Genomic DNA, 27,796 nt, shown 5'->3' with positions numbered 1-27,796 from the left:
TCACAAAAATGTCAAATTGTACTTTAATACATACAGTGTTTGAAAAAAGAGCATTTCCCACATATTAACACAGCAAGTTGGCACATTTACAACTCTTGAACCATCAAAATTTCATAGAAAAAAGTAGTGCTGTGAGAGGAACACAAACACCTTCTATTAAATTAAATGCTGTTGTTTCTGTCGGTCTAATTTAAAAAAATTATTCGTGCACCTCCTCAATCGAGCCGGCAGACACATGGAACGAAATTTTGAATTCGACTCCAATCTAGGCACTGACTGGGTAAACATGACATCACCGAGCTAAGCGAATCACAGCAAATATCTAGTGTGCGTCTTATAACATGTTCAGCAAAGATGCAGTAAATGCATTTGTTTGTCCCACTCCAGCACGTATAAGGACATTTTTTGGATCATCGAGTCAAAAAAGTGATTCAGAGCTGCTTGCACACGCACACGCATGCCAATAAATTAACATGGAAAAAGTAAACAGTTTTAAGGGCAAAATATTTGGTAAAATGTAGGCAAGTAGTCTAAGTATATGCAAACATAAGTTAGCAGCTCAAAGTAGGGTATACATTCAAAATTGTGTCACATAAATAAAAACAAGGTGGGTGGTGTTATGTGCTGAGGAGTTTCTGAATTTGTAGCGCAATCCCTCTTTTATCACAGTTAATGAGGACCAGAGCCCCCCGCGATATGGGAAATTCTTGAAATGCCGCTCCCCCACCAGCTATTTTTAACATGTGCTCTGCTGGACCCCCGCCGCCCCCCAATCTATTGCAGTCAACCTAGGATAATATATTGCAGCCTCACAGGTGCTGTTCCGTTTAAGGACAAATAACAGGGAAAAGGGCTGTGATGTTGACACAAATTTGCTCCCTCTTCCCCCGATCGAGGCAATAGTCGACTCGGGATAATGGATTATAGCCAAAACAGTGCAGTTCATTTTAGGTGAGACACAAAACCACAGCAGCCCAAACAAAGAACAAGTGCACTGCTAGCCCCTGCTATTTGCGATAGTCGACCGGGGATAATGGCCCTGGCCACAACAGTGCAATTCATTTTGGGGGACAAGATCAGCACAGCTCTTGACAAAGGGCCTTTTAGTGGTCCCTGCTCATAGAAATATTGGAATTGGGATAATGGATCATGTTCGCATGTGTGTAGTTCACTATTGGTGGACAGAACTGACAGTCCCCAAAGATACTCACTCTGACAGTCCTGCTCACAGCAATATGTGATCTGTTATATTGGATTGTGAGCATATAAGTGCAGTTCAATTTTTGGTGGACAAAACCACAAAAAAGAACCGCCAGGCCTGAAAGATATGTGATCTGTCAGGCCCCGTTCACAGCTATATGATACTTGAAGCCCCAATGTATGAAGGTTGACCACTAGATGGCACTGTGTTGTCTAGTATGAGCAAGGGCCAGTAATACAAGGCAGATGCCGGAAGAAAAAATTCTGGACCTATATTTTTTTATATAAAAATTAACATGGGTATGATAGTTCATGTGTTTTTTCCCAGAATTTAAATGATTATTATTTTTATTTTTTTTACTGGATAATGTTTTTGTGTACCACTAGGAGTCACTAAATGTTACACTAATGTTACTGGGTGTGGGGTATTAGATTCCAGCCACACTGCAGTTTGTTTTAGGTAGGCCACAATGGCATGCTTTAGCGACCCTAAAAGAAAATGCTATCCGCCGGGCCCGGCTTTCAGCGATTTTCGACCGGGGATAACAGATCAGTTTCAGGCCTGCATTTAATTTTGGGCGGGCCAGAACGCGCTGAGGCCATGAAGTACGAAGCACAAAGTAATTACAGTATTACTAAAAAGGGATGGATGGAAATGTACCAATAACATCTGAAATTTTAAACTGCATATCAGAGCAGTGAGTGATGCATGATTGCACGATTTCTAAGGAAGTCCGTCTTCAAGAATTTCCTTCGGAGGCGGAAGACGGGGACTTGGGGGCGCTCTGGTAGCTGCGCAGAAGCACTTTATGCCTGGTGGTGACCTCAGCACGATGGCACTGCTGCACCACCAAAAACTGCTTGAGTCTGCCTGTGTTGAAGGTCAGTGTTTGCCTCCTCAGCTTCATCATGTACGAGTCCTGCAGCCAAGCTTGAGAGAAGCAGTCGCGGACTGTGGGGCGGGCCCTTAACACAAACACATAGACTGTGAACTACTTCTTATCCAGTAGAGGGAAGTGTTTCCCAAGACAACCAACATTTTCAACAGATTTATTTGCAATGTATTTCAATCTTGTTTTGCGGGGAAAAAAATCTCGAGGCATACTGTCCGTCAAAACGTTTAGAAATGACTTCCCAACACATAATGTATATATTTTTAAAGCTTAAATGATCACATTGCATGAACTGACAGTATAAAGTCTTTCTATTTGTGTTAACGGTGTCCCAGGAGGGAATACAAGTTTATTTTGGTCAATTATTTTCATGTACCGTATTTTCCACACTATAAGGCACACCGAATTATAAGGTGCACGCTCCAAAATAGCCTTTTATTATCTATTTTATATTTTTGAAAAGGTGCATGGAATTGAAACCACAGTAAGAATTATTGTATTTATTATAATTATTTTTTTTTAGATTGATACTTTTTCTTATTTCTATTTATTCGTATTTCATTCTAGAATTAATATGTACTCTTATTTAATACATTCATTTATAAAGGTATGACAATTACTCATCTTTAGGAAAAATTCGCCTTTTTGAGGTAAAAAACGGTGACCTATATGAGTTTTATAGATTTTAGCACGTTATCGCACCCTTTTTTTACTGTACTAAAGACCAATGGTAGAAAATGGAGAAAACAGAGTGTCACCCCTAATGATAGAAATAAACACAAAAAAAGCACTACAAGGGGAAACAACTCTTTGATGTATCCGACAATGAGTCGGACTTTGGATATATTTATATCTTACAGGACAACTTTCAGTTTTCTCTATCCACTACTGTTTTTCTCTGGCACAGTGAGAAGAAAATAGTGTGATAATGAGATAAAATCGAATGCCTTTTCACATGTCATCTGTATAATTAGTGGTCTAGTAGTTAAGTTTTCACACTCTCGATGCCGCGACCCGGGTTAAATTCTAGATGCATGTAATGTTTTGTGATTGTGGTCAGTCATATACAGTATAACCTCATGTAGTAACGCACACAAATACTGTATTTCCAATTTTACCCACCAGTATTCTGCAGTATATGAGGCATGCCAGGTTATAGGGCGCACTTTAAAATTTTGGGATAGTTTGGGGTTTTTGGGTGTACCTTATAGTACGGAAAATAGAGTGATTTTGAATTTGACTACATTATATCCTATTTTTTATTTAGTCTTGTTACAATTTAATAATGTTTTTCTGGAGTATAAAACAAAAATGATTAGCAAAAAATATCTGCTAGAAGAACAGGATTTTACCACATTACACCTTTTTTTCCCATTTTTGTTTTTGTTAAATAAGAAAATATCTTTGGGATTCAGAACTATTATAATCAATAATTTTTACTTTGATCTATTTTATTATTATTTTTGCAGTACAATCTTGAACATCTTCACCAATCCAAATAAGTCATTTAATATATTTCCCAGTACTAGCAGGTAAAAAAAAATGTCAAGCTGCCGCCACCTACTGATATGGAACAATGTCACAGTTACTCTGATGATCACAGGAACAAAGCAAATATGCGGAACAATGTAAAGCCTCTTTGCAAAGATAATAATGGGGAAATTCCTGCGGCACGCTAAAAGTGGTCTCACGGCAAACTGGGTGAAAAACACTTTCTCGGAAGATTTCTCACCAAGCGTAACTGCTCAGCGTCTTTTTGACGAAGGCTGAGGCGGTCTGTGAAACGTTGGGGTAGAGTCTCGTAGGGTCAAATTTGGCCATCAGGATTTTGGATTTGACGCGCTGAGGATCTTTGTCTTCAAAGGGCAGATGGCCGCTGAGCCTTTCGTGCAAATTATAAAATATATAAGTTAATTGGCAACGTATTCAATGTAAATCAGACATTACAACGGATGTACACAATATCAAAATCTAATCTTGAATGAATTTTGGCTTCTGTAAAATGTAACACTCAAAGACACGGAAATCATGTGCAGACTGCCAGCATATTTTCAAGTTCCCTATGTTTTGAATGTTCTCAGAATGCACCAGCTTGCTTAACTGATTAACTGCCATAACAAATGAATATGTTTGCAAAAGAATGGTCTCTTAGTGCCAAAACGTCAAAATAGGTTTTTATTGTTTATTTTAAAAACTCATCATAAAGGGCCTGGCGCTGCTCATCGGGAAGTATCCTGGGAATGGTTTCAGTATGATAAATCTCCATTAGATGGCAGGAGTGGCTTTTATCAGATTTTTGTCCACAAATTGAGGAGGCCACTCCCTCTATCCGGCAGATAAGGGGGTGTGGACGGCCCCACATGGGGAGGAGGCGTAGTGAAGCAGTGTGGTGAGAGTCGCGAGACATGGACAGATACCGGCAGTTAAATCTTCAACAGAGATTTTTCCTTTCAAAAAGAAGACAGTCTCATCGTCATCGTTTGGTCAGGGGAGGATGATATAACATGAAAGTCCGTAGGAACTCAGTCACCCCAGAGAACGCCACCACCATGGTGACCGACATCGTGTGATCAATTCAACGGAAACATTGGGCTCTGAAGTGTTTTTGCAAAGTCATGAATCATACATGCATAGTTCATGCACCGGTTCAGTGTTCTTGCAATAAACTGTTATTTGCCCTTGTGCTGTTTATGCAATGCATTGTTTATATCCGGGGTCCCCAACCTTTTTCAGGCTGAGAGCTACTTTTTGTTACTAATTGGCGCAAAGGACACCCAATTTGATATGCATTTCTAAAATAATAACTTATTATGTTATTACTATGTTGTTACTATGTTAATAATTTGTTATTTATTTGTTATCAATTTGATGATAGGAATAGTGGTCAAGACTTAAGTGTTCAAATGATGGTTTGAACAGTTGTTACAATGTTTTTGTTTTTGAAAAAAGAGATAGAAAATAATCAATATTTTTTTATTCTCTTAAATGAAATAATAATTATTGTTGTTTTTCCCTATAATCGTCCAGACTTAATAACAGCATTTAAATATTGCACTCACATGATGTACGTCACCACACCAACAGTCCAAACATCTGCAGGAGGACCCACTACTTCACCCTTCACAACCTCCGGAGCTGTAAATTTATTTTCACAAGTTGAAACTTCATAAGATTGAATTGAATGTCATTTTAAAATTGCAGTGGCGGTCCTCACCCATGTATTCCAAAGTAAGTGTGCTCACGTCCTGCTGCTTGAGACTAAGTGGGTTGAAACTTCTAGCGCTCCCAAAGTCCACTATCTTGACAGTGTTGAGGTTGCTCACGATTATGTTGTCGGGCTTTAGGTCCAGGTGGAGAACCCGGCGGTTGTGGAGGTACTCCACTCCCTGGAGGATCTGGACCAAGTACTCCACCACGTCATCCTCAGAGTAGCGGAACCTAAAAATGTCAGTTGAAAATAAAATCTATGAGAACAAAAACATCTGGAGATGGCACATAATGACTGTTAGTCTACCTTTCCACGAGGCTGTGCAGCAGCTCTTTGCCAATGCAGTACTCTGCCACCAGCACAACATAACGAGGTGTGACATAAGCTTCGTGCAGAGCCATGATTTTGTCATTGCGCAATGTTTTTAAGATCTCATATTCCTTCAGCACTTCCTTTTTATCCTCTTGGCTGTAGGGAATGATTTTGGCCATGTATATCTTGCCTGTAGCGTTTTCGCGACATTCGCGAAGGACTCCAAAACGGCCCCTGACAAAGAAAAGATACATTGTTTACTGTATCTTGGAACGGTTAATTGTGTATTTTTTTCTTTACCTTGACTTCTCCCCCAGGAAGGTGTAGGGTTTCTGTGGAATTCCCTGACGGAGAGCTGTGGAGGGGGTAGTGCCGCCAGTAGGGGTCTTTCTGGTGGGTGTACTGGACCCTTCGCCAATAGGGCTCAGGCTGGAGGTCTGGAGCACTTTCGGGGAGAAAGAGACTGACGAGGGGGCCATAGAGACGGTTGTAGGGACGTCGGCGGGCGTTAAGACAGATTTGGTGGGACTAGAAGGAGACGTTACAAGGGTGGTTGGAGTCTGCGTCATCAGAGGCACAACATTTACTGGACTCTGGAGCTTGGCTGCTATTAACGGCGCAGATGGAAGTTTGGAGCTTAATTTTGGAGCAGACTGAGTTGTTTTGATTGCAGGCCTAGAGGCCAAGATTGAAGTCCCATAAGAGGACGGAAAGGGGATTATTGTCGTATTTTCAGGCCCTGTCATAGCCGACATTGTAGAAGTCATCTTGGATGTGGGTAGGGTAACGTTTGAAGGTTTAGTCACAGTTTTAACCACAGCCACTACAGGTGAAGCCTCTTCAGCTAACCAAAACAAAACACAACAACAAAGTGAATTTACACAAGTGATTGGTGTTCTTCCTGCCTGACTATGCAGTCATACCTGCTGAATCCAAACGAACTGGAGCCGAGCAGTTGCTATGTGGTCCCTGTCCGGCTTTGTTGGCACAGAACACACGGAACTGGAATACGCCTCCTTGTGGCAAGTCGGTCACATTGTAGTAGCAATCCACCACTTCACTGGCTACAGTTTGCCAGGTTGAGTCTCCTGAAGTAACAGAAAATAACACTTTAGAAAAAATGGCAACGTGGATTATAGAAGTGGAACAACTAATTGATCAATTGACAATCAGTTATCAAACTAAACGCTACTGCTTAGTTACCCTTCACGATTAAAAATTCTCCAAATCATCAGAATTTCAGCTTCTCAACTGAAAATCATTTGGGATTTCTAAATGTGTTCCATGACAAAAGACAGAAAAACAATCTTTGTATGAACCATAAAGTGGCTATTTTTCACCTTCCGTCTTTCTTTCCAATGTGTAGCTGCAAGGTGGCTTCGTGTCGGGTGGCTTCCACAGTACCAGGGCAGTGTTGTTATATGTCTGAGCGACTTCAGGGGTTCCAGGTTGCTTAGGAACATCTTGAATATTTGTAGAAAAGGGAAAAAGGAAATTAAATGTTTTGAAGAGTTTGTGGGCATCTTGAATCACTTACAAGCAATTGTCACTGTACAAGAAGTAGTGATGGTAGCAAGGAGGTTTGTAGCAACACACTCGTACACTCCTTCATCTCTTTCGCTGCACTTTAGGATGTTGAGAAGCTGCCTGCCATCTGTATGAGATATCAGACTTATTCGCTCATCGACTTTCAGAACTTTCCGGTCTGAAAAATGAAAAAAAAGGACATGAATTCCAAAATTAATCAGAGTTTGGACATCATTTTTAATGGGATGGAAGCAAGAGACCTTTCATCCAAGTGATGTTAGGATGTGGACTGCCGGCAGGGAGACAACTAAGGGTGATCTGCTCGCCCTCAAGCAAGACTTGGTCTTTCAGTTTGATGTGGAAAACGGGTGGAAAATCTGAGGCAGAACGTTGAACTTTCTGAATGTAGGAGGTCCCTTCCTCTTTAGAAGTTGGTAGAATGAGGTCGGTCTGAGAGGGTATTTTGTCTTTTTTGCTTTTGGTCAGACCCCATCTGTCCCATCTGGACCGCCTGTCATTCTCCTTCTCTGATTGAACGCTGGATGCAGATTCGATGGACTCCTTGGACGCCCCTACGCCAGACTGTTTGGCAAGCTGGTTTTCAGGAACCCCCATTCCTTTCAGACCACGGCCTTCTGAGTGTGAGTGGCGATGGCGAGAAAACAGAGGTGTTTTCTTTTCCTCTGAGCTTTCGTGTCTTTGGTCTGACAGACTCCGGGCCTTAGCGGAATTTTCTGCAACTTTGTTCTCAAACTTCTTCTTTATAGCAAGCATTGGGGACTCTGTGTGACTCCTCGCTTGCTGTTCTTTCTGGGTTCTGTCTGTAGTTTTATCTTTCCTGTCCTCGGAATGGCTCCTTATTTTGGCAGAGATTCCAGCCACTTTGGATTCAAACATGCGCCTCATGGCCGAAACCCCAGACTCATCTGCTTTTGTTCGTTCTCTTTCTTCAAGCTCGTTTGTGTCCAAAGATTTACTTCGACCAATCGCCCAAGTGACCCTTTTCGGGACTGCACTTTCCTTTTTTTCATCTGACTTTTCCGTTGATGTTGATTTCTTGCCTCGCATAGACCACCTCCCAATAAGGCCGAGGCCTGGTTCCTTTTCCTCCCGTAGATCTTGGACAGATTTTGACTTCTCTTGTAGCCCTTTGGAAACCATTTCAAGGGGGGCTCCCCTCTGACCTGGCCTGTAAACCTCATCTTCCCCACCACCAATTTTACGACTTAGTTTTGGTGACTTTTCCTCTGATTTATTTCTGGTTAACTTTTTGAGACCACGTGTCAAAGAGGATTCTCGCTTCTTGAATTTGGCTTCAAAGACCTCCTCGGAGTCAATGTCTTTGATATCCGTTCTAAGCAGCGGTCTGCGCGCCACGGCGGGTGTTTCTGGTTTTGGAGAAGAAGATAGGGAAGTGAAGGATCGATCGTCTGTTGACACTTTAGCAAACACAGCCGGGTGTTGAGGCGAAGATGCCATGTTTTTAGGTTCATGTCCTTTCAACTTGTCAGACCTTCCAGATGACCCAGCAACAGATTTCACTTTTGCATCTTGCAATTTATCTATATCTTTATTCACTTTCTCTATATTAATACTTAGATTTTCTTTCTTTTTTCCCACTTCTTCAACATCTTCTTCAATTACGATTAAAGGAGTAAGAGAGGGCAATCTTGGCTCAAAATCTGTTATGTTTACATTTTCTTTATTGGTCCTTCCCTCTTGATCATTCTGTTTTAGCCTCTGGTCTATGGTCATTGTCTTTGGATATGTAAATGAGCTGCGCTCTGTGGGGGACTCAGTCATTGTTTGTTCTGTTAGCGCAGACATTGATATTGCCTCTTGAAGCTTCTTCCCCTCGGTGCTGCCTGATGGGATTTCTAAGGGAGCTCCGTACCTGCGATGAAGGAGCATGGGTTCAGAATCTTCTTGAGTGAAGGAAGCGCTTTTCTGAAACACTTTAGTAGTGGGGCCATCCTGGCCAGCAGTCTCGGAGGACGCCGCCCGCACAAGCGTAGATGTCCCAGCCCTGGATCGTCTCAGATTGCGGTCGAGAGACCCTGTCTGTCTCTCATCATCTATGCCGAGTGTTTCGAATAAGGGGCCTCGCAGGCCGCTGAGCCTTTTGTCCACGCTGCCTCCTCTGAGTAGCCGTTGCCTCATGAGCTCAAGTTTCAATGCATAATCCTCCTGGCTTATTTTTGCCATTCCTGGGCTCGGGCTACGGTTCGGCAGTTCAAGAGAAACTGTCTTTTTCAGGCTACTGTTGCCTGTTTCTGCAGCTTTACCGATGTCTCCCTGTTCTGGGTCAATGTGAAGAAGCAATGCAGAGTCAGCGGAACTGCCTCTCCTCATGGTATTTCTGCGTGCTTTTGTCTGAGACTCATCTGTCTCTGTACTTGATCCTTTTTTAAGTGGAGCTCTTTTTGTCCGTTGAATGGTGTTCTCAACTGTGTTTTCATCCTTCAGTGCCATATTAAGACCTGCTTCCTTTTCCATACCGGGTGTGTCTAGGTTGTTCTTGCTTCTATCGGCAGTACCATTGGGCCCGTCTGTGACATGTTCTTCCCGAGGCATGTCATTCAGAGATACTCTGGAACCGGAGAGGAACATAGATAGCGGCATAGGAATGAACGGAAGCTCATCCACGTCTGCTTCTGAGTCGGAGGATGATGATGGCGGCGGGGAGCCTTCCTTTAAATGACGAGCGACGGCAATTGACACATGGCTGGAGGTGTCATTAAGTAGCTCTGGGATTGTTCGCATAACCATCTTTGATTTGTAGTTAATCAGGGAGCGCTGTGGGGGAAAACATCAGTATAGAAGTAATGAGGAGCTGTTTTTTAATTGAATTAATAATTCATCATTTGAGCTTTCATTGGGCATGCCTCGAAAATCTAATGACATAATAGTTTTCTTATTATACAAAAAACTGTTCATTATGACTACCATAAGGTGTCACTAAACATTGTTTTCAATTGTAAATCTTATCAAAAAAAACGTTTTGTGTTGTTTCACCCACAGCTGTAAAGGTGTGTTTCCTCAACAAATGGAAAAAAATGCGGACCACTGTAATATTGAAAAAAGACAGTCTTAATAAAATTCTTCTTTCTCTTGTAGGCAAGAGAAAATGTTAAATTAAAAGAACTGAAAAGAGTCAAAACCCCTTTTTTTGTACATCCCTTATTTTTGAAACGGTGTGTACTCATTTTTACTCTAGTGGACCTGGATTTTGATTGAATTAATTTCTTACATTGGTTGTTCTTTCTTTAATTGTTTTGTTGAAAGTTAAATTTATGAAAATATATTTAGACATTTTTTCATGTTTTTTTCTGTTGTTTGCTTGGTTTTAATTCTCGCTTGTGATTTATAATAATCGTTAATTTTGTATGTTGTTAAAAACTCCTAAATGGAAAAAAAGAAAGATAATTTGTTAAAAATACTATTTCTGGTTCACCAACAGACCTGGCAAGGATGAGCATTAAGCCTCCATTGCGGTTTTTTTTAGCTTTCTTCTGATGCCGTCGTTAAAAAGTTACTGGTGTAGAAAGAATAAACTTTTTGCAAAACACTAGACTGAGGTTAATGCTTGCGATTTTGCAGAAGAATAACCTATTTGTGCAAACCTGTAGAACAAAGAGGTATTAAAGCCAGTCCTGATAGACTGAGGAATGTTTGTTGCAACAAAGTGAATTCCTCAAAAGGGTTTCTGCTAAAGGTTTGTATGGAAGGAAAAAACAATGAGGACAGTAAAAAAGGATTCTGACGAGAGCCAGCATACTGACGAGAGGTTAGAACACCTTTGAAGCACCCTTATGTGATGCAAATAATCCAACAGATAAAGAAGAAACTGGGGAGAGCTAGTATTTTGAACCACAAAGTAATGTAATACCAGCTGTATCCAGGGCTAAAACGGTTTACTCTAAACGACTTTGGGCAAAAATTGTACCAACCCAATACTCAGATCAATTTGACCCATTTTTCCAAGTAATGTCACACAAAACAACCCGTTTTTTCGGGTTGTCCTAGAAAGATGACCCCGACTGTGTAGTACAAAATGAATCTATTTTGGGGGGTTATTTGAAACAAAAATACTCCATCCATCCATCCATTATCTGCCATTATCCTCAGTAGGGTCGCGGGGGCGCTGGAGCCCATCACAGCTATCAGTGGGCAGGGGACACCCCGAACTGGTTGCCAGCCAGTCGCAGGGCACACAGGGATGGACAATTTGCTCGCTCATTCACACCTGAAATGCATGTTTTTGGAATCTGGGAGGAAACCGGAGTGCCCGGAAGAAACCCACGCAAGCACGGGGTGAACATGCAAACTACACACAGGAGGTTCGATCTCATGACCTCAGAGCTGTGCCGCACACGCGCTAACCACTTTCCCACCGTGCTGCCCACAACAAACAAAAATACTCTTTTTTGAAATATTCTGTTGTCCCCAAAAATCTAAAATCTTACCCAATTTCTGAGGAGGTTGTTTCTGAAAAAAGAAAAAAAAAACACGGGACGTCGGGTGAAATCAAGCCAAGGATTGGGTTGGTCCATTTCTGACCATAACTTATTTTTCAACCAACAGTTTGTAGAGAGTTGAAATACATATCTTCTTATTTCAATCGAAAGTTGTCTTTATTGGCGTGCAGTTACGAATATTTTAGTAAATTCAATATTCAATTAAAAGCTTAAAAAATAACAATATGACAGCGTAAAATAGGAAATGCATTTTTTTCCCAATCACATTAGATTGTATAGGTATACCTAATAATGAGGTGTGCACTGTACCTGCCATCGTCTTCTAGACAAAACCTGCTTCAGTCTTGCGGTGCAAATGCTCTTGTTACTTTCTGACTGCAAGAGCAAATGTCATAATATATATACCAAAAGAAAATGAAAATGTAAATTGTTACAAATTCCTACCTTGAACCAAGGATGACGAAGGCACTCAGTGGCACTTGGCCTTCTGTAAGAACAAATATGCTGCAATAAGTTATAAATAAACATACACATACATGAATGCATACACATTTGAGAGCACTTACAGTCGGTCAACCACCAAGAGCTTTACAACAAACCCCTTGGCGTCTCTGCAGAGACTGGAGAACATGGACTCTTCAAAGGCCACGTTGTAGTTGCGGATATTTAACACCGTGGCTCTGTCGTTTTCACCAGCGAAAGGTGACACTCCTGTCAGACTTGAAGAAGTGCATTTATATAAGATTCCAGTCACTGCACGGTCTATTTGAGGACTTGTTCTTTATCCTACCAGAGATATGTTAGAACCGCCACAGGCCTGTTGGAAACAGCATTGAAACGTACATCATAGTTGATGACAACACGTTTTGCTGCTATTGCTGCATAGGCCAGTTGACTCACCATATGTCTGTTGCTTTGGAGACTGGGGTTTGGTTAACGATCTCTGGTGCCACGAATTCTGGTGTGCCACATTTGCAGTATTGCTCTTCAGATGTGTCCAGTCTCACGGCGTTACCAAAGTCGCAGATACGGATCAGGTCACTGCCAGCGGATGCCATCAAAATGTTTTCTGGCTAAAAGACCATCAACAACAACAAAAAAGATCTTGTAGTTAAAATGAAATCTGTTTTATTATGTAGACATAAAAAGTAACCTTAATATCAAGGTGGGCAATGTCATTCTCATGAAGGTAGCGAAGACCTTCCAACACCTGCTTAACAATCCGATGAATCTGTGGAGATGCAGAAATGATGACGTAATGATGTTTTGGTGTTGCAGAAGTGGATTGGGAAAAGTATAACCCAACCCACTTCTAGCTCTGTGACTGTAGTTCTTCTGGACAATCGGTCTAAAATCTCCTCGTGACATCTTCAAGCTACAGCTGAGGAAAAACAGACTGCTTTTATGTAGGGATGTTTGATTCTAAAAAAAAAAATCAGACCTATACTAATACGCAATTATAGATTCATTTCCCTCTGCAAAACATAGTTTTAAAGAAATACCTCAAAACGATTTTCTTTTCCATTGCATTCCTTTATTGGAAATTTACCATTCTTTGAATTCAAAGTTACTGATGAAATTGCCTCTAGTAGGCAGCTAATAGTAGTATCAATAACCATCACCTTTTTTTTACCGATGACTTAAAAAGGTATTATATTGGGACTAATACCATTGCATTAGTACCTCTACTTACAAATGTCTCTACATATAAAAGTTTTTGGTTACAAAGTTTTTGAACGGGAAAATATTGCCTCTAGTTTCAGGATACAAAGACAAAAATACAGTAAAGTTTGTGCAGGCATTCACCGCTCCCAGAGTTCTACCTGGCAAACCTGGTACGTATGCGTGAATCCCGGCATGCTCTTCGTGTCCCCTTCCTTGCATGCTCTTCTTGTCCCCTTTCCAAGTTCTACTGTGAAAGGTCTACTGTGAAAGGTCTACTGTATGGTACCGCTACGAATAGCTACCATTCACAATGGACCCTACGAAAGACATGTAAAAAAGTGGACAAGGAGAAAAGAACAGGAACAGACTTTTCCTATCCATCGAAACAAAGTTTGAGATAATAGGAAGACACAGATAAAGTATTGAAAGGTCCGTCTATCGCTCACTATAATGATGTCTCCCTTGCTCAATTCCAACCAATTGTCAAAAGCTGGCAAAATCACCTGTCACTCGATCAGTTTTTCAAGAAAAGCAACTCAAAAAACATTGCAGGTGAGCAGTAAACAAAGAAGCCAGTTAAAAGGTGAATTAATATATTTAATTATTTCCTTTATTCTTTGTTTTGTTTTTTACATTATGTGCCTCTCATTTTATCTTTATTGTGTGTAATCAAATTTTAAAATGCATTTGTTACATGTTCTGATGCTCTTTTATGATTTATTTAAAAAATATGTTTTTGTGGGGCATGAAACCGGTTAGCGCATTTACATTCAAAAGGCGTCCCTGCTTAGAAATATTTCAGGTTACAAAGTTATTCCCGGAGCAAACTAAATTCCTAAGTAGAGGTACCACAGCACTAAATCATACTTAATTATCGCCCAATTATAAATACCACAGTGATAAAAAAATGTAATGTTGAAATTAGTGTGATATTTGTTTTTATTTTGCCTGCAATGAAGAATGTTTCTATTTGTAATTATAATAATGCCAGGCTTGGTTTATTTTTACTGTTATTTATCACTTTTGAGCAGTAAGTATGCTTATAATGCAAGATTTGTTCTATTGGAATCACTGTTTGCATTACTGTCACTGATCGCTAATCATGTTGCTGTTCTTTTGAGTTGCACACCCTTTAATTATTAAACACTTGAATCCTTATGATGCCAAGTTTGCATATTTGGACTATGATTGCGCGCTTGCGATAAATATGCTTGTAATGCCACAGCAGTGCTACGTTGTTTGCGTCATTGTCACTGTTGGCCAATCATCTGCTCTTTGTTAACCTAGGAGATATTAATAACAAGAAAGGGCTCAGGGAAGGTCCTTTAGAACAGGATGGATATTGTAATTGGTGAGGGTTTTGCAAGGTGAGTGTCTCTTTAGCTGTAAACCTACCAAACTACGGTACATCTAAAAAGGATACAACTCCGTTATTAGCACCACCAAATTCTTTTTTTCAAATGCGTCTTGGAAAAAGACGATCCGCTCGTGGTCCAGCTCAGACAGTAGTTCCAATTCCCGCAGTGCCAACGGTTTCCTCTTCCCTCGTGCAGATGTGAACTTGGCAGCAAAATCCGTCTTGGTGTTCCTCTGGGTCACTCGCTTCACGTAGGAGAAAGTCCCCCTGTAGCAGACAACAACCACATTCGGATATGTTTTAAGTTGCTTCTGCCAAGATCTTTACTAACTGTAGTTTGCTTAGTCTTATCTCTCACAAAGATGGAAGTACTCATACCTCCCTATCTCCTTGTGAATGTCATAATAGTCTGTAAAGCGTCGCATCTTCCTGAGAATGGTGCCCTCGTCTTCCATTGGCTCTATGGCCTCTTCTCTATCTGTAAAGAAAAGGAAGATTGCAATGCGATGTCTGTGGTTTGATTTTGATTCCAATGTTTAAACCAAACCTGTGTGAACTGTCACTTCAGCCTTGCAGGAGTTGGACGCAGCCAGGTTCTTGGCTGTGCACGTGTACACGCCGGAATGCTCGGTGCTGGCATTGAGGATCACAAGAGAATACTCGGGGTCGTCGTACACAAAAGTGAAGTGGTTGCTTTCTGAGAGAAGTTTATCATCCTGTGAAATATTTAAACCAAATAACTCATCAGAGCATAAGTGTCCCTGGGGGTGCATGATAGTTTATGAGTTGAGCATGGTATATTTAAGGGAATATTTGTAGTGTAATTAAAAACGTAAACAAATCAAAATATAAAGTATAAAAAGAATGTAAAGATTAAAACAAACATTTAAATAAAACAAGAGCAAATATTAGCAGTTATAATGTTTTTCTTAGGTAGTTTGTTCTGTCTCTAATATTGGACACCTGTGAAGGGGATCCTATGGATGCCAGTTTGTTATTTTGACTATTATGCACCGTTTACATCATTTTCACTATCTGCCGATAATGTTGCCGTTCTGTGATTTCCACACCTTAATAAAAAACAAAATAATTCAGAGGAGAGATTTTAGAATAGATATGGAATTTGGCATTGTGCACTCTTCTCCTGTTCCCCTTGCAAGTTCAAAATGTATTGATCTCTTCTCTCTCGTCAAGTCAAGTCACATTTATTTTTATATCACTATAATGTCTCAACGGAGTGCACAAGTTACAAATACACCATCCCCTGATCTTGAACCAACATTTATTTTGATTGTCTACGAAACTGTAAACTTAAATGTAAATGTTAACCAAAAATAATAATACATCACATTTGCAATGATTTCTGTGAATGGGATGAAATTGATTTAATCAGACTTTCAGAGCTGACTTTCAGAGGTGAAACTTCCGGATCAACTACCTTGTACCACAAAATGTCAGGATCAGGTTTCCCTTCGACAACAACGGCGAGACGGCTCGTTTCTCCTGCGGGCACGTCCACATCCTCCATGATGGTTTCAAACTTCGGTGGCACTGTGAAAAACATGATCATTTTACTCTGATAGGAAAACAACTGATCTGCCTTGCTCCCACCTGCCATGACCAGTTGGATTGTGCAGAGGTCGCTGCCAAACTGGTTGCTAGCCGTCACCACAAGTTGACCGATTTCCAAAGCTTTGACACGATGAAGTTTCAGGGTGTGTTGGTCGTCATCTGGAATGCTCATCTCACACAGACCCGGTTTGTTAACCAATGCCGTGCCCCTCCTGGTGAACACAGGAACAATCATCTTGCTGCATGCTTACTTCAGTGACTGCGGGATGTAAAACAACAGAGTACCTTTTCCAGGTGACTGTTGCCTGCACATGGTTCAGAGTGATGGTGATGCTCACGGATTGATTCTCAACCACATACACGACGTCGGGTTTGTCAATGATGACTGGCGCTTTCCTCAAATAAGGTCCTGTACAAATATTTGATTTTTTATAATGCTGACTGATAAACATTCACTGCGGATACATTTTCTTTTCAGCTCGTTTCTGTTTTTTTGTATTGGACACCTGCAAAGGAGATTGCATAGGACGCCAGGGTTGTTCATAATTCTGAGCTGTTGTTTGTTGTTTTGGCTACAATGTACTCTTTACATCATTGTCATTATTGGCCAAAAATGTTGCTGTTCTTGGTCATTCACATTTTAGGGTGTATTTGATGTTCGTAAACCAGTATATTTAATACAATAAAAAGCTCAAGGAGGTCCTTTAAGATGGATTTGAATTTTCATATCTTGAGGATTTGTATAGTCCTTTCCTGTTTTCCTTGCAAGTTCAAAATGTATTGATATCATTCCTCTTATTTTGAGCGTCTACTAGACTACAAACTTGTCAACTGGATCCACTTATTTGGAACACATTTTTGGTTGTAATTTGTCAATTTATTATCAACAAGGTTTGCTTGTAATGTAAACAAAATATTTCTCAATTTAAATCATCCATCCATCTTCTGTCCCGCTTATCACCAGTAGGGTCACGGGGCAGCTAGAGCCCATCCCAGCCATCCTTGGGCAGTGGGCAAACACACCCATAACTGGTTGCCATCCATTCACAGAGCACACAGAAACATACAACCATGCACATGCTCAATAATACCTAGGAACAATTTGGAATTACCAATTTACCTGACATGCATATTTTTAGAATGCAGGGAGAACGTGAAAATGCAAAGTACACGATATAAAGCACAATACACAGATAAATAGTATTTATCACAGAGGACGTTATGAGTTTTACTTGGAAAAATGTTAATTCAAATAGTTATTAATCAATCTAAAAATGACAATTATTCAATAACTAGTTGAAAGCCTATTAATCAATTGGTTGTTATACTTTAAATATGAATAAACTTGAGTTGCTGTCATACCTAAAGTCCAAAAATGCTTAATTTGTCTTTTCCTTTTATTCTACCTATTTCACCTGTTCTCAACATCTGAGGAGGATACATGCTCTTTTGGAGTGATTGTGTTATTATTTTTGTTCGTAGCATTTTTGAACAAAAGAGGGTTCTTTTTACAACAATTGACAATATAAACTCATGTGACATTGTATAATTTTTTTAACCAGCCCTATTTGTGCGAGTTTAAAAAAATTCAATGCTACATATACAGTATACACAATTTCAGGGATTTGAAAGTAGCAGACCCTTTCATACCTCTGTCCTTGAGTTGGACCAAATCTGTGGATGGTGAAGGTCTGCTCAATGTCTTGCCAGTGGATGCCAGGATTCTAAATGCGTAGCGGGCCCCTTTGGAAAGGTTGCTAACAGTGTAGCTGGTTTCCCGTAGGTTGGATGCAACAGTGGTCCACTGGATGGAGCCCAGAGGTTGCTGCTGCAGCACATACGTCAGTGAGCCTGAATCTGCAATGAAGCAAGAAAAGCTTCAGGGCACCCAAAAGATCATGCAACTCTGCCAAGGCATTTCCTGAAGGAATGGTTAAAATGCAAGCACTGAATAGCTGGATATAAGATTTGGAACATAACTCAAAAGAAGACCAACTAATGATATTCACAGCTTTTTAGAAATTTACCAAGATTGGAGAATATATTTTTTTTTACCAAACGTCAGATTTAGTCTCTTTGGTTTGTTCCAACTGAGCTTTATAGTTTTTCCTGTGATGGCCTCTATGACTGGCGGGCTTTCAGGTGGATCTGGAACAATATCTGTTCAGCAAACACAATTTTAACATTATTGAATGAACAACAGCTGGATTGACATTAATGGATCCTTGGTACCTGAAACGTATAAATGAGCGTAGCATGCTGCTTTGCCCACTTTGTTAGCGATCACAGCCTTGTAAACACCACCATCAGCATGACAAGCGGTCTGAAGGATCAGACTGTGGACATCCCTATCTGCAGGAGACATTTCATATTGGCTGCTTTGCACTCATGGGTGACCTATTGTGTCTTTGCTCACCCTGGGTCATTTTATGATTTTCGCCACTCTCAATGCCTTTTCCATTGTGGTACCAGGTGATGTTTGGGTAAGGCAGGCCTGTAACCTTGCAGCTCAGCACTGCCTCTTTGCCTTCAATCACTTCCAGATCCACGAGAGGTTTGACAAAATCGGGCATTGTGGTCTTGACCATTTCACTCTCCAGCTGCTCAGGCTCCTCTGGGATGGACGGCATCTTCTCAAGTTTGGACCTGCATGGTAGGTCACACAGACATTTGCGGCTGAATCACGGCCAGAAATTTCTGCCTTTGAGGCAGACGCTATTGGACGCATTGAGATCGCCTTTCAGACGAGATACAGCAGTGCTTAACACGAGGTCAGAAATTCGCGCACGGGTGGCAGCGCGAAAAGTTTTGCGCTGCTCAATTCTTCAGAGCGCGGGTACACAGTCTTTCACGAGCGTAACAAGGTTGAACCACGGCCAGATACTTCAGATGCTGTTGGGCGCTGTTGGAGGTTTTGAGACCGCCATATAGACGAGATACAGCAGTGCTTTACTCGCGGTCGGAAATTCACACGTGGTAGGCCGCGCGCAAAACTTTTGAGCTGCTCAAAAGTTTGAGCACGTGTTAAACCGCGTGCCGCACACGTGGTCAACACGAGGTAATGACGCGGAAATGACGCGGAACGACGTGCTCTGGCCGCGGCCAGGGCGTGGTTACACATGGGTAGGACGGGAAATTTCAGCGGGTAATCGTGGGTGGAGCATGGTAATAGCATGTTCTGCGCCTGTATCGCGGTGTTATTACGTGAAATTAGCGTGTTACGCGTGTGACAGTCAAACGCCTTTCTCCGCGTATATACAGCGCGATTTGCCGAGCACACGTCAGTTGTGCTAGAGACGTCAAGGGGGTGAACATGGATCCCCGTCAGCGTAGTGACCTCGTCTTAATCCATTTTTATTTCTTGACATTTCTTTTCAAGATAATAAAATAAAAATGATGCCATAGCTTGAAATCTTGATCTTCACTGGACTGTGTCTTGAGCGGTTATGATTTCTACAGCCCGGTGTTATCCGAGAAATGCATCCCTGTCGAGATTCGCATCCCCACTTTTACCTCGTTTTATCTCACTTTTAGGGAATGTAATGGCGAACATATAACCAAAACCACTTCGTCTTGCATTTGTTGGGAATGTAATACAACTTAAACCATTCCGTCTTTGTTTTTGTTGTGAACGTAATCGAACGGTAAATCCCCCCCCCTCGCGTGAACGCGCATTCTGCTGCGCTTCCAACAAAAGCGATCGTATTCTATATAAAACGCTTATTAAAACAATAAAGCGAGCTAATTATAACAATTGGGAGATCCTAGTCTATATAACGCGTTTATTTAAACAATAAAGTGCGATCGTATTCTACAAAATGCTTTTTTTAACGCGGATGAAAAAGTCACCAACGTCAATGCACGCCTCCCACAAAAGCGATCGCAGCAGAATGCGCGTTCACGCGAGGGGGTGGGGGGGTCGGTGGTGGATGTGTTGCGTAGGAGTCGGATTTGGGCACAACACCGGCTCGGGAGCTTTTATACCCGTGGTCCACACGAGAAAATGACGCAGAAATGACGCGATGAGGAAGCGGAACAGTCGCCGGCGTGTTTTGCGGGCATACCACCGATGAACAGCGGGTTGGCCAATTTTGCGCATTTTCCATCGCGGGCAACCACGGGCAAAAAAAACCCGCAAAATTTTAGCCGTGATTCAGCCGCAAATGTCTGTGTGACCGGCCCCTTACACAGCTTCTATTGTAAACGTATCGTTTATCTTTTTTTTTTTTAAACTCGACTGAAAAATTTAAAGAAGAAATTGTATTTCCATGTTTTTGTGACATTGCAAGCATGCATAAATGAAAATCAGGACAAGACATTTTAAATCAAATCGTTAAAAGTAAAACTCACATCCATAACCTGGCATTACTCAAGATTCATTTTACTTTTTGTTCTCCTCTATTTCAAGTTCTAATTTGATTAAAATGTGCCGTGCATTTTTCTTTTTGGGACACTGTTTAATATTTGACTTTCAGATGTCATGAAATTTAACAGCAAAGTTCTCATTTTCAGATAAACATTTTCCCCAAAAATAAATACTTCGTTAAATCAATCATTTTAATTAGTGTTTGTGTGCTATTTTTGTGCATTTGATAGTCTGCATGACGTTCCCGGCGTGTAATATACATTAAAGGCAATGAATTCCATTATTGCTATCTTTTTTTTTTTTTACAAATGCATAGTTGATAAACATTACAAGAGTTTAAATCTCTGTGAAGGGAAAACAAATTTGAGGAAAAAAACATCCTAAAAATGTTTTTCTCATAAAATCTTACACACGCAAATCATAATTTATATGTGAGCGTCCGAAAAGACCCAGATCCCCCCAGCGATGGCACTCTTTTTATGCCATTCATTTACCAGTCTGGCCCTCATAAGAATGTTTTTTCTACCATGTGGGCCATAAACTTAATGAGTTTGACGCTCCTGATGTAAATTGTAGTCCAGTTTGATTGCTATTCTTACATGTGAGAGGAGACCGCGGCCCTGAGTTCCTGTATGTAAAGTTCGGCCGTACATTTAGCCTTTCCGTGAATATTTTCAGCCACGGCCGTGTAAAATCCTTCTGCGTCATTGCTGACATTGGCTATGATGAGCGAGTGGCGCCCGCCTTCACTGAGAATGCACACATTGTCGCTTTCCTCCACTCTGGACTCTGCAGGCACAAAAATGGAAAACGCGGCATTCCTTTGAAAAACAAGTGCGATGTTTTCATTGAAAAAAAAACGCAGCAAGTGAGTTGAGCTTTCCTACCAAAGTGCATCCATGTGACTTGTGGCGCTGGTGACCCGCTCACCTTGCAGTCCAAGCGGGCCGTGCGGCCTGCGATGACCTCCAGGACATCCAGCTCGCGGGTAAAGAGTGGCTCCTTGGAAGGTGTCACCTTTAAGGTTGCACTGGAGGTCAACTCGTCTAAATATGAAACAAAGTGCTTTTACTTTCTCATCTTCGACGTCGTGACTCAGCAGCTCACCTTTCACTGTGCTCAGTTTGCAAGTGTAGGTGCCGCTGTCATCCTCATGCACTGAATTCAGCAACAGGCGGCATCTGAAGATTGGTAACAGTCTTGTCATGCAATGTGAAAACGTTAGTGGTGTTTTACTTATAACATTACAATATAATATACGGTACAACATAATATAATTTTATCATGGTGGTGCGTGGCTGTTTGTAGATGGTGGTTAATTCCGATTAGGAACCCGACTCAAACATACCAAAACATCTAAGATCAGGGTATTTTGATACGCCTACATCAACTACAGTATTTTCAACACTACCATCAGTATTGATTTAATATTTAAAGTACTGTTTTTTCCGCACTGTAATGTGTGCCAGATTATAAAACGCACCTCTCCCCATGTTGATATATTTCTTGTATAAGACCCACTGGACTTGGAATGGAAGTAAAAGTACACCGCTTAAAAATAAATACATTTAGAATTAAATAATCTATTTCATAGAACATAAATTAAAGGAGCTGTATGGAATTTGGAATTATGTCACGCTCTGCTGCCATCTTCTGGCTTAAAGACATGATCACAGCTTCAGTCAGTTCATTCATGATGCACGTGCAAGTAGGTGCATTTATTAGGTGTCTGTTTTTTGAGGGTTTTCGATGAGGTATGGACTTTACTAGGAGCAGGCCTTTTCTTACTTTCACCATTTTCATGCTGCATTGACAGATGAAAATGAATAAAAGACATGCAGGGATAAGCATGATGTCACTCTAGCGGTCCTTCCAGCCCCCATTCCTCAAATCTAATGTGTTCTGCCCCAAAAAAAGATCTGAAAAAAGTAAGATAAAAGCAGTGGAAAAAAACACTAAATGCTTTTTGAACTCTGTTGGGTATTGTAAACACATACCAGTTTGAGAAAATATTTAACTTTTAACTTCAAGGACACTTCAAATGATGCAACCCACCTTTAATATTATGAAATCTGGTTTCACTACTTAAATCGATAAATCAATTCATAAATGGCTACTTTGCTGTCCTCACTCTTAAGTATACCCTTTTTGTCAGCTAGACAGCTGGTGAACGCTGTGCAATAACAAAAAAGGATTCACAATGAGCATTCCACAGTTTTTCCTTTTAGCAACAAACATTGAACACGTTAAGTGAAAGAGGGTCCTCCAAGACCCCTCTATTTGTTTCTCAAAGGCAGAACAGTGATATCACACTGGCACAAATCACTGTAGACCAAATATATATATTTTTTATGTATTTCATTCGAGGTACACAATTTAACAAATACACACTTTTTGATGAAAAGCTCTCAAATGATTGACAAAGCCCTGAAGATTGGATACATAATATTGTTGCATTTTAGTTATTATTAGAGCTCCTTTCATCATTGGTTGAAATTTAACAAGAATGTTCATTCAATTAACATGTTCACTTTATATGTTTCTCAAAGGCAGAAGAGTTTCTGTATCAGTATCATTTTATGTTCCTATACATTTTCAATATTATCCACCGTATTATAAGGCGCACTTTTAAATTTCTGCCCAATTTGGGGTTTTGAGTCCGGAAAATACTGTACTTAATATGCAACTGGGGAAAACATTAAATAGGTCTGAAAAGATTTTGGGTGAAAAATTGAACTACCTCCGGCCATCAAACTGCATTTTGCAGTTAAGCAGAGCCGGCTGGATCAGTTTCCCGTTGCACAGCCAATCCACATCCACGTCTAGAGGGCCTGTGATGTGACATTCAAACATGGCCGACTCACCAGCGTCCACCATCAGGTCTGTGACCCCCTGGATAATTTTCAGTTGCGTCTTTTCTGCGGATGTTGATGAAGCATATATAATCATTATCCGTCCATGCCTCCATTAAACCGGTCTTAGGATGGCTCACCTTTAACCTCAACTACACACTCATCCTGTTTTGTTCCGCTCTCATTGACAAGCTTGCAGACATAGATCCCCGAGTCCGACCTTTGTGCGGAGAGGATTCTGAGCTCATATGCCCCGTCCTCCGTCTCCCACAAGGAGAAGCGTCCTGCTGTTTTCACCGAAACATTGTCTTTCATCCTAGGTCATAAAAACATGCTGAAATAATTTGCAGCCGGTAATGCAACAAAGCATGAGATCATGTCTGGATACTGTATTTGTAGAAAATATATATTACCAGTAAACCATCGGTTTGGGCTGCCCGGTGACTTTAACGAAGATGACAACATCTTGGCCCTCCATTATTGCTTGGTCACATAGCCCCACCTTTTAAAAGCGTAAAATTGAGTGATTTAGGAAATTTGCTAGATGATTATAGAAGTCTCGACCTGAAAAGACGGTGGCTCGTTGAAATTGACGTTTTTAATCAGTGAAGAAGAATGTCTATGAGGTTCCATCACCCTCTCCTGTGAACTTAGACGCTCCACATCTGAGTCGCAGGCATGGCCCCTGACTTCCAGAGATCGGACGAGTCTTCCGCCTTTCTCTGAAAGCATAAGGATGCTGAGTTTTGATCTTATTTTTATTTGAAGCATTTCACATTTCTTGGACTGAATACACAACAATGCGTCATTTGTTTTAAAATGTCCGGATCTACTGCTGCATTAAAAGAATCTGTCGTCTTTGGCAAAAGTCTTTGGCAAAAGTGAGGACAATTGTGACAATTAGGCAGAGGTAGCCCGTTGGGCAGAGGCAACCAGCTAATGAATGAATCCCCTTAATGTCTGCCTCATTAACTCACTTATTCCCAATGCACCAGAGCAGACGCTCTGTCTGGACCTTTAAATCAGAATTCATCGACGGCAAGATGGAAGAATACACTGCTACTCTCTCTAAATTTCACATGCACTGTTAAAGACTCCAATGGCAACACAAAAGTTAGCTTATTTGTACACCAATTAAACATATTTAAGGCATTTTGCAGAGAAACTCATGTGATGCACGCATTTATCTTTAGGAATTAACCAAATGCTAATGTAAATACTAGGTTGGTAGTGACAGGATAATTTCCGTTAAAGACAATGTTCAACTTTTGGTGAAATATACAGGCTCAGCGCTGCTCAAATGATATGCTCTTGTTATGTTATATAGTATATTTGTGCAAAGCTTAGCATCACCAAGCATTTGCCTGAAGATGCAGAAGCTCACAGCAAAAGGTGAGGATCATGTTGAAAATTGACATTTGTCGTCCATGGCGAACTCTGCTACGCAGCTTGATAGGTCTCATTTAACTGAGCCAGCTAGGAGGAGTTAAATGCAAGCATTAATATAGAATATGTAAGGTAGCCTGAATTCAAACTTCCAACTTCAGTTAAGAAAAATGCACTAAAAAGTATTAAATTCTAAGTCAAAAAAGGGAAAACATACCAAGAGCCAAATCCTCGTGTCACATTCGTAAATACTCCACCGAGTGTTTACATAAAGCCACCGACTCTTAAAACTCTGCTGCACACTTCTGATCCTGCTTCCAGTAAATAGAGAATCTGATGCTTCTGGCATCCTGGCGCACAAACTGTCACTGACTCTCCAACAAATCATATCGATCTTCGACCACCCGATGGATTGTACAAGATCTCTTAATCTTATGTCCAGTGTCATGTTTGCAGGAGGTAAGGGGAAAAAAGGCGCGGTGCTTCCTGCAAATCATTTTCAGCCTGGAAAACATCAAGCAAGATAGAAAGCTCATACGGGGACACAAAGCAGGGTGCATTTACCCTGAAGAAGACGTGGCTAAAAATAATCCAGCAAAGTGGTCTCAGTGGCCTAATATGGCAACACAGGCCCAGGTTGTGGGCGACACAATTTACTTATGCAGACAAAACGGAAAGGATGTTCAATAGAAGTGCATTTGAGCAACAGTTTGGCTTGAAAAGTTGAATTTTGAACAAGTTACCATGGTAACAACAAAGAGTGGTAGGCCACTCCACCAAAACTAACATCAGATACGCTAACATCAGACACGCTTACATCAGACACGTTAACATCAGGCACACGAACATCAAATACACCACCCTCAACTCCCATTTACAGCGGTCATGAGTATAAAGTTCTGCACCAATGCAACTGTAAATATGCGCATATTTATAAGTTATCATTAATGTATTGTTTTGTCACATTTTATCCATATTTACGTTTACCTTTTTAGTTTTTTTAACTTGCACTTAAAGCAGAAGCCCTCACATTTCGTTAACTTGTATAATGACAATAAAGGCCATTCATTCATTCATATTAGTGGATGCCAGTGTGATCTCAAAGCGATAAGCGTTCATGACCTATCTTAATCCTTGGGCCCTTTTTTTCATCCTAAGAAAAAAAATTCTATATTAAAACAATGATGAGAAGTAAGCATTACCTTTTGCAGAGGAACTTTTCACGTCGTTTGTCATTTGGCCTGCTTCACATTCAGCATTTGTGCTTTCATCTTCTACCAGGATGGCAGGAATGGCCGCCTTGTCTACTTTTTTTCCCTTTAAAAGTGGGGTGACGCACAATGTGGGTGTTGGGGTAAGGTGATGAAGCTTGGTTGGATACTGTGAATTGGATCCTCTTGCTTTGAAGGTAGACACTCTACTCCCCGTTGGACTGGGGGATTTGTCCTTTCCCTTAGTCAAAGAAGATTCATGTTCTGCTGAGGTCATATCTAGGGTGTTTGAAGATTTCTGTGTGCGTTTCCTGTATTTAAACAAAATATGGATTAGGTCATTTTTCCAAGTTTAAGCATTCTCTTTGAATTGCATTCATCAGGAAAGATGATTCCCTCCAAACCTGGTGAACTTGGTCTTTGTGGCTGTTGGCAATGGTTGCCCTGGCAACTGGTGAGCTAGAACTGTCTCCATGGCAACTATAATATCCTCCATTCTTCCTTTTGATGAGTAATGCTCTGTGTTTGTGTTTGGGCTCAGTTTAGCTTTTTCAGGAACCGTTGACGTTTGTGAGCTACCAGTGTTCCATACCTGTTGTTCCTTTGTTGCTCGCTCTCTTGCCTCTGGTTTTATAGCCAATTGTGGGGCAACATGCCCTGGCTTGTCTAACAACTGCTCAGTTGAATATGTTTTTTTTCTCTCGTACCCACAATGTGTGTTTTGATCCTTTGCAGTTCTTCACTGTATTTGTATCAGTAGCCCTGAACCTGCTGTAAAAAGTTCAACTTGTCCTCCACAGAGGAAGCATGTTGCTTGAAGGCTGCTAGTTGTTGTGTGCAGAAGCTTGCCTTTCCATCGTGATTTGACACTGAATTGCATCCAACTAATGCCAGTTTCACGCTTGCCCGTTGCTCGTCATAAACATTAACTTTGTCAGAGCAATTGGGCCCTGTGTGACATGGTTAGTCACTGGTTTGTTATTAAGACTCGATCCCTGGTCCAAATCAGACTGACCTAGGGATGTGTGTTTGTCCTGATCCTCATCTGGGGCTTTATGATGGTCTGTGGACTGGGGAGAGCTTGAAAGTGCAGGAAGAAAACCCCCATGCAATCGTCCATTACTCTGGAGCCTGCATTAATGAGCAGTGGAAGGAAATTGAGGTTTGAGGTTAGAAATTCTGAAGCCTCGCTAGTTGTTCAGAAAGGGCCAAATATTTGTTTGTGTCATTTTGTCTTCAATTGCAGACTTTCTTCTCATGAGGAAGTGCATATGGCACGTTAAACAAATATAGAAAAAAGGAGGCATGTATAGGACATCACAAAAAAAAGTCATAATTTAGGTGTAATTTAAATGTAATGAACTGAACCGAAACTGTTGTTGCAACCTATCAGTAATAACAGTGACTCTAAAGAAAGAACAAAAATCTCATGCTTAATACAGAGGCCCTTCGTGTCAATATCAGATGCTTGTGCTCATGCTAATGATAAATTGATTCAAGGCCAGTATCTGATGCATGCCACTGCAAGCGCAAAAAGTGTTGATCCAAATATGAGACTTGAGAAAACGTGCAGCAGGTACACTCACAGTGCAGTGAAAGTTGTCAGTGTCTTTTTTTTAACAGTTAGATCCTCCCACAGCAACATCAAGTCAAAGGAAAGTGTGGCACCAAAATAAAGTCTATGATAGAAAATAATCCACAGTAAATGCTAAGGGTAAATTTGGGCTTGCGGATAGTTTAGAATCTCCTATAAAGGCATGGAGAATGTT

At 40.9% G+C, this 27,796-nt stretch overlaps 1 protein-coding gene across 3 annotated transcripts; it reads right to left on the bottom strand.

The window, feature by feature from the left end:
• spega (striated muscle enriched protein kinase a) lies at window positions 1-27,796 on the bottom strand. Of its 3 annotated transcripts, none has more exons than XM_088332586.1 (36): window positions 27,614-27,796; window positions 26,019-26,338; window positions 23,995-24,152; window positions 23,844-23,932; window positions 23,571-23,746; window positions 23,319-23,496; window positions 21,686-21,759; window positions 21,466-21,624; window positions 21,178-21,367; window positions 18,629-18,858; window positions 18,445-18,564; window positions 18,268-18,372; window positions 17,863-18,069; window positions 16,498-16,621; window positions 16,252-16,424; window positions 16,079-16,191; window positions 15,188-15,356; window positions 15,019-15,118; window positions 14,707-14,907; window positions 12,929-12,986; window positions 12,772-12,849; window positions 12,519-12,691; window positions 12,409-12,435; window positions 12,185-12,337; window positions 12,063-12,105; window positions 11,928-11,993; window positions 7,401-9,936; window positions 7,151-7,318; window positions 6,954-7,076; window positions 6,537-6,701; window positions 5,914-6,457; window positions 5,608-5,847; window positions 5,308-5,531; window positions 5,153-5,228; window positions 3,826-3,975; window positions 1-2,166 (listed from the first exon to the last, which is right to left on the bottom strand). In XM_088332586.1, exons 1-36 carry the CDS (start codon window positions 27,670-27,672, stop codon window positions 1,941-1,943), a joined length of 7,995 nt encoding a protein of 2,664 aa, XP_088188712.1. In that variant the 5' UTR covers window positions 27,673-27,796; the 3' UTR covers window positions 1-1,940. The 3 variants fall into 3 exon arrangements, with proteins under 3 accessions (XP_088188712.1, XP_088188711.1, XP_088188713.1); XM_088332585.1 differs by having other exon boundaries at window positions 26,432-27,763; XM_088332587.1 differs by lacking the exons at window positions 21,466-21,624; window positions 21,686-21,759; window positions 23,319-23,496; ... (3 more) ...; window positions 26,019-26,338; window positions 27,614-27,796 and having other exon boundaries at window positions 21,230-21,356.

Source organism: Urocampus carinirostris, chromosome 3, assembly GCF_059441175.1.
Source record: "Urocampus carinirostris isolate Australia breed hairy pipefish chromosome 3, RoL_Ucar_1.0, whole genome shotgun sequence".
Taxonomy (NCBI): domain Eukaryota; kingdom Metazoa; phylum Chordata; class Actinopteri; order Syngnathiformes; family Syngnathidae; genus Urocampus; species Urocampus carinirostris.
Note: the sequence above shows the minus strand (reverse complement) of the source record. Positions and strands in the feature narration are given on the sequence as shown.